Here is a 12,981-nt window from a genome sequence, read left to right as displayed (position 1 = left end):
CATCTTCATTGAGTTGCAAGCTCGCTAGCTTATCCGCAATAGCATTTGCCTCTCAATAAACATAAACAACTGAGGTAGCCAACTCTTGCAAGAGCCCTCTAATCCTTCACAAAATATTACATAATGGCCATTCGGCTAGTGCTCCTAAACAAACCATGCGAACCAGGACTTCAGAGTCCATCTCTACCAATAGATGATCACAATCCCTTTCCTGGCAAAGCAATAGACCATATGTCAGTGAGAGACTTTCAGCTGTCAATACATCAACGTCTCCAAATTTTTTACAGAAAGCAAAGATGAGCTCGGCATTATAATCTCGTAGAATTTTGCCCCCCGCTTCTTTTCCAACTGCTACAATGGCGTCTGTGTTCAGTTTAATGTGAAATTAAGGGGAACGAAACCATTTCATCACTATAACTGAGAGATGACGACGTCGAGAGGAGCCAAAGCCAACCCGTGGATCATTCATGTAAAATGACTTGCAGAGAAAATCCTGACAGCCCCCAATTGTTCAATAAAATGATTAACACTAACAATCACCACCTGAACATTAAACCTAGCTTTCTCAAATCTCACCCGATTGCGCATTTTTTTTTATAGAAACCAAATAATAATAGAGGGCATGGTGCTACGAATATGATCCTTCGAAGTTTCTAAAGATGAATAGAATCAAGAAACCCACATTGGCGAAAGTAAGGATTTGATGACATCAAAAATACCAAATTATCTTGCAAAATGGTCCCAGACAATTGTAGCACTTGGCCCATGAAGTGGCAAATTACTCACCGGCTCCCCCTCCTGTAGGCAGCAATGATATCTAGACACTAAGGAGATGCTGCACTTTCTCAAAGTCAGATCTAGAGGCAATAAGTTCCTCAAAACACGCCAAGTAAAAAATGAGACCTTTAAAGGCAGAATGTTACACCAAAGTAACCTGTTAACTAACGTTGTATTCCTGCTGGAACGCAATCCTTCCTACGCTAACTTGATTGAGAAACACCCTGCAGCCGATGGCAACCATACCATCATGTCATCTAGGTCAGGATAAAGAGAAAGCTGATAGACATATTGAACGAAATGGGCTGGAAGCCATTGCTGCAATTTCGATATGATCCATCCACCCAACGTATAAAATTCTGCAACCAGCATATGAGGGGGATTCTGCACTCCTACCTCTTCAGTTATTGGAGCCAAAAGTAGTCAACTATCATGCCAAAAATCCACAATCCCCTTACCTAAGCACCATCTGATATTCTCCTCAACAAATAAATAGATCTCGTCCAGTCTTCTCCAAGCTGCAGAAGGACGATAAACTCTGACTAGAGACGGATGCACCGTCTTGATATACTTTTGATGCATGAAGGCGGACCAAACTGAGTTATTCAAACAGAGCCGGCACCAAAGTTTCCAAGAAAAAGCCTGACAAGTATCTTCAAAAGAATGGAATCCTAGACCTTCCTCTTCCAAAGGAAAACGAAGATTATCCCAAGATGTCCAATAAAACCACTTATTATCAATATTCTGATCCCACAAAAATGCATTACAAACCCTACTTGGTCTTACAAACATAGCCTTGGAAGAATGTAAAACAGTTAGTAAGCATTAATCCCTTTAACAAATAGTTATATCCTCTTCCCCTAAAAAATTAGCAATCATATCATATTAATTTCCTTTGTAAACACTCCTGCCCTCTTTCCATAGAACAATATCAACCATATCATCTTAATTGTAGTCAATTGTATTATGAATTTTTTTTAACAAATACTCATTTAGTACTGTTAACATACCTAAATCATATCTATCTTACTATAATAATACACATAGTCACAATTAATGCATCCACTGCATTTCAACACTTTGCCGAGTTAATAATCCTTTTTTTAAAAAATTAACATTTAAAACTCTTTTAACTAGGTAACCATCAAGCACCCGTTAACCAATTCATTTTATTATTCTTTTTTTTTCCCGAAACGATAAGTGATTTTATAAATTAACTTAAGCTTTACAAGATCAAGCAAAGGCGCGATAAACACTATACAACCAATGCACAGTGGCACTGAGGAATCCAAAATTCCTCGTCTTGAATGATGTTTAGCACATAAGCGCTAATCCTATTGCTAACATGATTACAATCTTTACTAACTAAACAAAAGGAGCACATGCAAAACAAGGATTTCAAACTATAAATATCCTCCAGCAGCGTTGTTAATCGCATGTCCTGAGTTTTGCTGTGCTGAATGAGATGAAAAACTTGTTTGTTATCCAGCTGCACCTCAATATTTTCCAACTCCTGTGCAGCAGCTTGACTCAGTAAGATTTTGACAGCTGCTAGTTCATCATTGAGCTAATTTCCTGAGCTTCTGTCATGCAATGCCCAACCACGAACTTGTCCTTGTCAGATCCCAGAGCCTGTGATCCCTATTCCTAGGTGGGGACTGTCCTTCTTCGTCTTTGTTGCTAGCCTTAGTCTCATTGAGATCTCACTTTGTTCATGTAGCTGTGCGATTGTCTACTGAGTTCCTGTTTCTTCTGTACTCATTCTTGATGACTTTTCAGTAGCATCCTTGAATTCCAACCACTCCCTCCTAAGCTTTCTTAACAGTTTTCATTGAGTGTTGTTGTTTTCCATTGAATTCTCTGTCATTTTTGCTTTTCCAGATTTGCCAGAGAATGTTGGCAGTTAAGGACAGGTGTTTATTTCCTTCTCTTCTAGATTTTGCTTCTACAACACCGGTCCACCACCTCCTGAAGCATCCTTGTTGGTTCAAAATTCTATCCCACTGGATTGGTGCTAACCTCCACACTTGTTTGGCGTAGCTGCAGTTAAGCAATACATGTTCTATTGTCTCACTATCCTCTCCACACACTCTACATATTGGATCACTTTGCTTTGTCCTGCTAGTAATTAGTTGTCTTACTGGGAGGGCTTGGTTCAAACATTTCCACAAGAAGATCTTCACCTTATGTTTGACGTTGAGCTTCCACAAGTGTTTCCAGTTTCTTTGACTTTGATTGCTCCAGCTTGTGCTAGCATTCTCCTTTCCTTTCCTTTCCTCTTCTGTTCCAGCTTTTCTTGAGTTAATTTCCTGTATGCTGAACCCACTGAGTAACTACCATTTGTTCCATGGATCCAATAGTTGCTATCCTCTCATCAGCTAAACTGATGGGGATGCTCAAAATTCTTTCTGTCTCCTTACTGTTGAAGATCCTGAATATTAGCTGTCTCTTCCATCTTCTTTGATGTATCAGTTCCTCAACCTTTTGTAGAGTGCATCCCTGGGGTTTTTTTAAAGCCACTTTACCTTGATGATCATTTGGAATCCAACAATCCTCCCATATATTGGTGCTATTCCCATTCCTTATCCTCCTTCTAAGTCCTTTTTCCACTGGCTTCCTCGCCCCTATCAATCCTTTCCAGATCCACGAAGCATTTGTAAGTACCTTACACTTGAAGATCGAATCCTTTGGATAGTACCTAGCCTTAAGCACCTTACTAACAAGCAGATTTGGTTGTGTGAGTAATCTCCACACCTGCTTGCCTAGTAAAGCTGTGTTAAAAGCCTCTATGTCTTTAAAGCCCAGTCCTCCAGATTTCCTATCCAAAGAGATATTGCTCCAGGAGCTCCAGTGCATTTTGTTTCTTCCATTTGCCTCTCCCCACCAATAATTTGCCATTGTGGAGTTAATATCCTTACAGAGCCTTTTGGGAATCTTGAAGTATGACATAGTATATGTTGGCATTGCCATAGCTACAGCTTTAAGCATAACCTCTTTTCCAGCCGCACTCAGCAACTTATTTTTCCACCTTTGTAACCTCTGTTGGATGTTATCTTTGATGTACCCAAATAGCTGTTGCTTGGAACAAGTAACCACCATTGAAAGCCCCAGATATCTTCCTTTATTAACTAGTTGAATGTCTCCCAGAGCTTTACAAGTATCCAGTTTTATCTCCTGTCCCACATTTGTGCTAAAGAAAACTGAGGACTTTTCTATATTAATCATGTGTCCTGTACATTTCTCATATACTTGAAGAATCCTTCTCAGCTCAGTTGCATTTTAGGGATCAACCTTACAGAATATCAGAGAGTCATCAGCAAAAAATAAATGAGACACACTAGGACCCTGTCTGCTGATTTTCAGACCCACAATTCTTTTCTCCTCAATAGCTATGTGAAGTAGATTAGAAAGTCCTTTTGAACATAAGAGGAATAGGTATGGTGATAATGGATCACCCTGCCTAATTACTCTCTGAGGAACCACATATTCTCTTACTTTACCATTGATTGTGAAGGAGTAAGTGACTGTTGACATTGAATCCCATTTTTTGCATCACAGCTTCCAAATATCTCCATTCAACCCTGTCACAAGCTTTTGACATGTCTAATTTCACAGCCATAAAACCATCTTTTTCTAGCCTTTTGTTTTTAAGATAATGAAGGAACTCATGGGAGATCATAATATTACCAAGAATTTGCCTTCCAGGAATTCATTTTATTATTCTTGAAACATACAATTGTACAGTTCCTGTCCATACCAGATTGTAAACATTATTGTATATCACTGTCCAGCTCTGGGCTATTGCCACTTAAAACTTAGAAGGGTCTCCACCTAATATTAGGATTCAGCATATGAAATGTGGCTTTAGTTACTTGTGATCACCAGATTAAAAGGAAAAAAGAAAAACCATGTGTAGGTTGGTGCCCGGTAGCTTGGAGAATGGCATCAACAGCAATCAGAGCTCCATCCTTGAAAGCTATTTAGCCATTTTCATAGCAATACTCGACCTGCAAGTTGCTTGAGTAGTTGGAATTGCATACTGATATAAAAAAACATGTCTACCAAAATAATCATAATCATAAAAAAGAATCCAGTCAAAGGAATTTTATATATCATATAAAAAAGGGTAAATCTTTTATACACGATAGTGTATATACTAGCAGGTCTAGATATATGCTACACATACAAAATTTGATATATAAATTCAAAATTAGATGGTATGGCATTCATCCAACCCCGTCAATGTATATACTAACAATGTAGGAAAGGCTTTTAATGGCAAAGGTAAATCTTTTATATATTAATAGTATATATACTAGCAAGTCTAGATACATGCCATATATACAAAATTTGATATTTAAATTCAAATTTAGTAAGATTTAAAGGATTTTTTAACTTTGGTTTAGTAAGATTCATACATTTTTTAACTTTTTTTGTTTAGGTGGCAGTGGATTTCAGTTTTCTTCCTGTTGAGGTTTGAGGCCTGCCCAAAGCGAATTCTTCATAGATCATACAATCAGGCTGATGGTGAATTTGCTAGTGATAGTGAACCTCTGCAAGTTCATTTCAAGTAACTTAAGGGAACAAAGGAGTTAAAAAATTGTTTGGACAAGAGTTATTTGATTTTTTTTTTTTAAGTTTTGAGACATTCCCTAAACACATTTTGTTACTATCCTCTTACCCCACTACCACAAAACAGGAGAAAATGCTAAAATGTAAAACAAAATGTTTATCCACAATTTTTCCATATTTATCCTTTTCAAAATTACATATTAAATCAAAAGTATTAACGTTTTAGTCTAAACTTCTATGATAAAGATACTAAAATGTAAAACAAAATATTAGCCATATTTCTTTTCTCTATACCTTCTTCATTTCTTCCAATTTTTAAATCACCCCACCCAATCCAACTTTCTGCCTTTTAATTATCCAAATTTAAAGAAAAATATTTTTACAAATGTTGTAATTTTATTAGTTGCACATGCATCGAGTGTGCGCGAATCATTAGTTTATATAAAATAAGCCTCAAAAACATGAAATCCACGAAGGAAACAAATTAAGGCCCAATAATTTATTCAAACAAACCAGTGCGTGAGCCAATCTTCAATAACAATGGGTGAGCCAAACTTCAATTAAATGGGCATTAATAAATTCCCCATGTTTCTATGCCAACCTTATTTTTGTAAAACATGTACTATCCCACATTAAATGCCTCGAAAATAAAGTACTATCACAACCGCATAACTGCTTTTTTATAATTAGTGTACAAAGTAGGCATAACTGCCATCACATCTTTCTTTGTACTAGTTGAAAGTACTACAACATTATTGCTGGCTTTACTAGGAAAATAGCACGATAGCAGGAAAGTTTTTTCAATGCGTGAATCTATTGCCACTACATGTCCCTACAGGAGAAAAATGATGTGATCTAGATCACACTCCACAAATTGCAAGATACACAGAAAACAGAATAGTTCTATTGCCAAAATGGCGATTACAAGCGGAACAAAGCAAGTCCTAGCAGAGGGAGACAAAGGCTGAGGGTAAAACTGAAACCTCAATTATTGTAGCAGTACCAATCTTGAACTGAACTTTTAGTCTAAGGATAAACCTCAATGAGACAGCGCACACCCAACACTGGAAGTGCTTTGTAGTCACTGAAACCAGCATCTTGGAAAACCTTTGCCCATTCTTTCTCAGTTCTTTCTTTAGCACCGTAACACGTCAACATCTGCATGTCCACAACAAATTGTGTTTCAACTGACTCGTCGTCTTTCATGTGGCTTTCCAAAATCATGTCGATAATAATGACTTTCCCCCCTTTGTCTCTCCCTGGAATAGCCTCTTTGCAGTTCTTGAGAATCTTCACACAATCATCATCACTCCAGTCATGGAGAATCCACTGTTTTCCAGTAAAATCACAAAATTTAGAATACAGAAATTAGCTGTGTTGGCGTCCTAAATTAAGATTATCACACTCCATCACTGCCTCACGCATCGATTAATGAGCGCCAAGAACTCCAGTTTCTATAGCAAATATTCTAGCCTCTCAAGCAAAAATTTTGCATATGATTATTACTGTTATTCTTTCATGCTACTGGCGTCTATGTTAGCGATCTTACAAATCAACTATTAAAGCTGGACGTTCAATTGTTTATATTTTAGTTCATTGAAATCGTTGTAGACTTATTTATCAACAACGAACTTCATGGAAAATATCCTTAATTACCTTGAGCAAGATTGCATCAGCAGCAGGTACCTTCTCTAGCATATCTCCTGCAACGAAGTCCAAGTTCTCAGTTCCCTCTTGGCCGGCAATCACGTGTGGGAGATCACACACAACACACTCCAAGTTGGGGAAATTTTGGGCAATGGCCCTAGCAACTGCCCCTGTGCCACCCCCAACATCCACTAAAGATGTCAAGCCGTCAAACACAAACTTGCATTGGGTCATCATCACCTGAACGGTTAAAGTAGAATCATTGGCCATGGCTTCATTGAAGAGGTTTGCAAAATTAGGCTCTTCAGCAGCATAAGCCCAGAAGTTTTTCCCGTGCGCCGTATGAAATGGAGAGGGATCATCATTCCTGAACCACTCAGTCAAGGAATTCCAGGGCTTCACTAAAACAGGATCGCTTGTATAAAAGATAAATGCCCTTAAATTGAAAGGCTCCTCTTTTAAAAGAAGACGGCCTGCAGCTGTGAGCGCATAGCCTTGATCTTGTAGAACAAAGAAGCCGGCATTTGATAAGAATCGCATCAAGCGATAGATGTGGTTAGCCTTCGAAGGGTTAATTGGAAGGGCAGAAACCAGCTCAGAAAGTGTGATAGGCTTCCCATGTTGATTGATGGCATCCGGGATTCCCAGTTCAATTGCACATTTTAGAGATGCAGACTTTCTGAAGTTGGGCATCTGGTTGCCTACATGATTTTGAGCTGCAAGAAGCTCAGTAAGATTCTCCACTCTTTCCATTCCTGCAACTTCTCGAATCAATGATTTAGGCTGCTTGATTATTGCTTTACAAGTTGGGCAAAAATGGTTTCCAGTTTTTATAGCAGGTGAGCACAGAGACCAACGGCATCTGCCTGCACTTAATATTAGTCTTTCATTTTTTTTATTTTTTTATTTTTTTTGCTGATTAGTGAGAATTAAAAACATTCGAACAAGTTCCGACTCGTCGGCTTTGGGCTTGTAAAGTTAAAAAACCAAAGGCCTTTTTAATTTTAGTGTTGGGCTGTTTAATTGGTCCAGCCTGCTTGAAATCCTAAGTCACGCATCCCAATTCCGTTGCTCAAGTGACACATTGCAAGACACATTGCAACAACGAAAATTCTTGTAACTCAACTCACATATAAAATTAAAAGAATTGTCACGTGGCGGAATTAGTGAATTTAACATGGAATGAATTTTACATCTGCAATTGTATTGTGACCGAATGTCTGTAACTGAGGATTTGATGCCTTTTCAACTTAATAACCTTGATGTTGTACTAAGTCAACAACGAACAAAATAAGCCAAAAAAAGGGCTCCCAAATGTTTTTTTAGTACTCTAAGCAAGAAATTACGAGCAACTGAGAACGCATTTGTGCTCTGTTCATTGTTGATAATGAAACACAGTGTTACATGCACCAAAGATTTGATAAGTAGCAAAATTTGCACAATCTCTGCTCGGTCTTCACCAATCAGCTAAACTAAGTATCATGCAATCAGAATAGAAGACGACTCACGAATTAAAAAAAAAAAAAGACAGAAGAAGATCAGGAATACAATTAACAGATTGTTAGTGAAGCCCTGGAATTTCTTGACCGAGTGGTTCCAGAATGATGATCCCTCTCCATTTGATACTGCGTATCGGAATAATTTCTGGCATTACAACGCTCAAGAAGTTCGATTTGGAAAAATGTTTAATGAGGCCATGGCTAGTGATAATCAGTTGTCTGTTGAAGTGCTGATGACCAAATGCATGTCTGTGTTTGAAGGCTTGACAACTTTGGCTGATGTTGGCGGTGGCACAGGTAAAGTTGCTAGGGCCATTGCCCAAAACTTTCCTAACATAAAATGTACAGTGTATGATCTCCCACACGTCGTTGCGAATCAAGAAGGAGCTGAGAACTTGGAATTTTTAGCTGGAGATATGTTTCAAAGTGTACCCCGTGCCAATGCAATCTTGCTGAAGGTAACTAAAGCCATCTTGTCACTGAATTTCTGATTTTCTTATTAACTTTTCGGTTTTTTTTCTCTTGTTTGGAATTGCTTTGCATGATTTGAAACTTTTGAAGGAGAATTAATTAATTTTTTCAATTAAAATTCTTGCGTTTTGCTATGATTTATCTATCTTGGTTTAATTACGTATTTGTGATTGGTCACCATAGACATGCTCTTAGGGTTTGTATTGAATTGAGAAGGAATATACAACCGTGTACTAAATAGATAAACACGCTTAGCTTAATCACGAAAGTAGGTTAGGATTTGCATGACGCACTTATGTTACCAAGGTTCCAAAGGGACTTAATTGAATGTTTACGGTCTCATGAGAGGCGTAGAATTTCATTAAACACATTTTAGATGTATCGAAAAATAATCTAAAATACAATTGTGTGAGACGTTCATAACTTGACAAGAAAAGTAATTGGAGAATAAATTCAATCTATGGATTAAAACCTGAACCCTAGGCTTGCTTAACTATTGTTCCCTCGCTTCTTATCAATTTAATCAAATTAATTGTTAGTTCTTTCATGATAATATAAAACCTCTTCTCGTTCACTCTTTTGTGAAAATAATTAAAGTGGAGAAATTTGATTTGTTCCTGTGGGTTCTGACCCTGGAATACTCTACGTTAATTAGTACTGCGATCGACTCTGTGCGCTCGCAGGAAATCGTCGATCACTATTTTTCCTGCAAATGCTGTTATAATGAAGGTAAGTTCACCTTTCCAAGATGATGCAACAGATCCATATTCACCTTTTTGTTGTTAAAGTCATTCTTAGCACTGATTCTGAACACATCTATGCATGCTTCTGATTCATTACAACCATGTCTATATTACAGTAAAGCATTGGATCAGTCATGGAAGTTTATTCACAAATAGGGCATTAGCAAATCTTTTGGAGGGGCAGGAGGCTTCTGTACCTCATATCAATTTCAATTTTCTTTAATAACTTTAACAGTGTTCCTGACGGATTTGAATTCTTTGCGATATGAATGTTAATTTAAACAGTGGATATTGCACGATTGGAATGATGAGGAATGTGTACAAATACTTCGGAAATGCAAAGAAGCAATTCCTAGCAAGGAAAATGGAGGGAAGGTGATAATCATAGACATGGTACTGAGTGACCAACAGAAAGGAGCTGATGATCACGAGGCAATTGAAACTCAACTTTTCTTTGATATGTTGATGATGGTCCTTCTCAGAGGGAAACAAAGAAATGAGAGAGAGTGGGCAAAACTCTTTTCTGAGGCAGGATTCAATGACTATAAGATAACTCCAGTACTGGGCTTGAGATCCCTTATCGAAGTTTATTATCAGGAGTAGTGGACAGTTTTCTTGGACCATTTTTGTTAGACATGTGTATGAAGTCAACATGTTTATCTTTTCTTCTTTTACGATTGAAGTCTTTTGTGGCATTTTCTTTTCATTTTCAATAAATCAATATTTTTTTTGGGAGGTGAAAATAGCTATGCAAGAATTTTCTGCAGGGCAATTCTATCGGGCGGACATGTGAGTTACATTCTCAACAGCTCCTAGGACGATCTTGAGTATTTATTTCTTTTCATGGCCCGTCCCAGGGAAAGAATTTTAGGAATCATTCGTTAACCCCAATCGACAGACTACAGGGCAGAAAACTTAGCCCAAAATTGTGACCCAACATTAAGCCCATAGGGTCGTTAATGAATTTAATCAAGTTGAACATTCTAATATTTAAACTTGTTTGATTATTTTAACGAGTTTAAAATTTTATTTTGATTTGTTTATTTGTCCAATCGAACTTGAACAAGTTTTATCAAATTTGAATGCTATCGAATATAAAATGCTATTCAAATTTGATTTGACCAGTTGGCAAATCAAACTCGAACGAGCTCTTAAACTCAGTTCAAGGATCGAATAGATTAGTTCATCTTTCAACCCTAATCGTGCGGTTTCAATTTCTGAATTTTCCTCATCAAAACCTTATTTTTTTTCTTTTTTGATTGTTTTATACAACTTATCAAAATATAACTATGCAGTAATTTCTTTTCACCTTCACACGACGAGGCAAGAATTTCAGGAGTAAGGTATTATAAATTTTATATGTATGTTCAATTACCAAAATGAAAAAGCTTTTACACAAAGCAAAAATAAAATTATAGTACGTCTGACCTTTTTCTTACACTTTTTTTTTCTCAAATAAGCAAAGAAATAGCACATAAACAAAACTTTTTACACAACCCAATTAATTTCGAAATTGGAAGGGGGGGAAAATCAATAGAGTAGCTGGACAAATACCCAAAGTTTTAGTGCAACCAAATAGGTTGATGTCCAAGATTGTACTGATTAAAAATGTATGACAGTGATAAAAAGTATAAGAGTAATTTCAAAATTGCCACCGTTGATGCCCAAAATTGCGTTTTATATCATGAAAATTACATCCAAAAAGTATAATAGTAATTTCTTTTCCAAAATCTCTTCCTCAAAATGCAATTCGAACAACCTCTTAATTTTCTTCAAAGGAAAGCTTTTAGAGCTCAAGCAAACATCACTCGCACTAGTATCACCTAACCAGTTTGTATAGGTAAATCACTCGCACAGTCGTACTTTGTATGTATAGGTGGCTAAACATTGAATACATTGAGAGTTTTCATTTATTCTCTTAAATTGGACCAACAGTTAAAGGTGCAAACGTTCATTTATAGCTAAATTACTCTTTAGGGGCAAAAAGTCTTCCAAATTTAATTATTTTTTTTTTACTAGATGCCAAAATATGTCTACCGTAATATTGTCCATAAGTTGGAAAAAAAGCTGATTATTCTGAATAATCTCAAGAAGCATAGAATGGTAGTAGATCATCTATGATCATGTCAATATACCAAATAATCATACAAGTTCTTACACATCCGAAGTTTGATGATGAAATTACTCGACCAGAAAGAGTAAAGACCAGCGTACATCAAAATAATCTTAGTTCGAGAAATTCAGGGAACAAAAAATCAAACAAAGTTTGTTTTCTTTTCCTTTTTTTTTTAAGAATTCAGACAAAGTTACTCAATCAAGACTGCCATTTTTTACAGCCTTGTGCTGGATTTTTCACAGACATTGCAAGTTTCAATGCTTAGAAAAATTGACAAAATAAATTTGCCAAAATCAAGTTCTTCAAGAATGCCAACTTTGGACGAGCCGTTCTCTAAATCGAACCCGTGTGATGAACATCAATTCCAAACTTGCAATCATCAACTTTTTCAGTTGCTCATCCGTGGGTGGTAACCCTGCTTGGGCAGCTACTGGCTAAGGGTGAGTGTGGGTCGGGTACCCGCACCATTCATCATTTAGCTAATCCGATCCGCACCTTGCGAATCAGTCATTTTCTGACTCTTATCCGCCCCGCATATCAGTGGGTATCCGATTACAGGATACCCGCTGAGACAAGGTCGGGTCAGCAGGTATCCGTCCCACCCCATTTATTATTTAATTTTTTTAAAAAAATAATTTATACCAATTTAATTTTATATTTTACACATTGATCTAAGATTTAATAATTTTTTTCTAAAAAAATTTCCCTCCAAGAAACGATTATGTGAAGAGAATATAAGATAAAGGGAAAAAATTAAAAGAATTCAAAATTAATAAAAGTTTGAAATAAATAGCACAATTTTTAATATATATGTTCCACATTAATTAAACTCTTTTCTATAAAATATAAGATGATGACCTCTACAAAATGAATCTTGTAAATGAACTATAGTCTCTCATATTTGTAATGTAATTTATTCAATAAAATTATTTATTTAATTCTAAATTATTATTTTATAGTATGTGTATAAAAATAAAATAAAATATATATATGTGAAGCGGATCGGGTACCCGCGAATTTTTAATTATGTGACCCCAATCCGCCCCGCATCTTAGCAAGTACCCGACCCTCTTTTGATCCAATTAAGTAATAAAAATCGGATATTCTAATTTTCGGATCGGATCGAATACGACGAATTTTCGAATTAGTTGATAAT

The 12,981-nt window shown here is 36.6% G+C and overlaps 2 protein-coding genes across 2 annotated transcripts; one reads left to right on the top strand and one right to left on the bottom strand.

Annotated features, from left to right (window-relative positions):
* Window positions 1-6,005: 6,005 nt before the first annotated feature.
* LOC113688751 (strychnine O-methyltransferase-like) lies at window positions 6,006-7,823 on the bottom strand. The gene is made up of 2 exons (XM_027206547.2): window positions 7,006-7,823; window positions 6,006-6,678 (listed from the first exon to the last, which is right to left on the bottom strand). The coding sequence occupies exons 1-2, from the start codon at window positions 7,747-7,749 to the stop codon at window positions 6,376-6,378; spliced, it is 1,047 nt and encodes a 348-aa protein (XP_027062348.1). The 5' UTR covers window positions 7,750-7,823; the 3' UTR covers window positions 6,006-6,375.
* Window positions 7,824-8,692: 869 nt separating this feature from the next.
* On the top strand, window positions 8,693-10,312 carry LOC113689517 (trans-resveratrol di-O-methyltransferase-like). Its single transcript, XM_072050118.1, has 4 exons — window positions 8,693-8,953; window positions 9,650-9,695; window positions 9,826-9,902; window positions 9,995-10,312. Exons 1-4 carry the CDS (start codon window positions 8,693-8,695, stop codon window positions 10,310-10,312), a joined length of 702 nt encoding a protein of 233 aa, XP_071906219.1.
* The last annotated feature ends 2,669 nt before the right edge of the window (window positions 10,313-12,981 follow it).

Source organism: Coffea arabica, chromosome 5c, assembly GCF_036785885.1.
Source record: "Coffea arabica cultivar ET-39 chromosome 5c, Coffea Arabica ET-39 HiFi, whole genome shotgun sequence".
In the NCBI taxonomy this organism is placed as follows: domain Eukaryota; kingdom Viridiplantae; phylum Streptophyta; class Magnoliopsida; order Gentianales; family Rubiaceae; genus Coffea; species Coffea arabica.
This window is presented reverse-complemented; position numbering and strand designations above follow the sequence as displayed.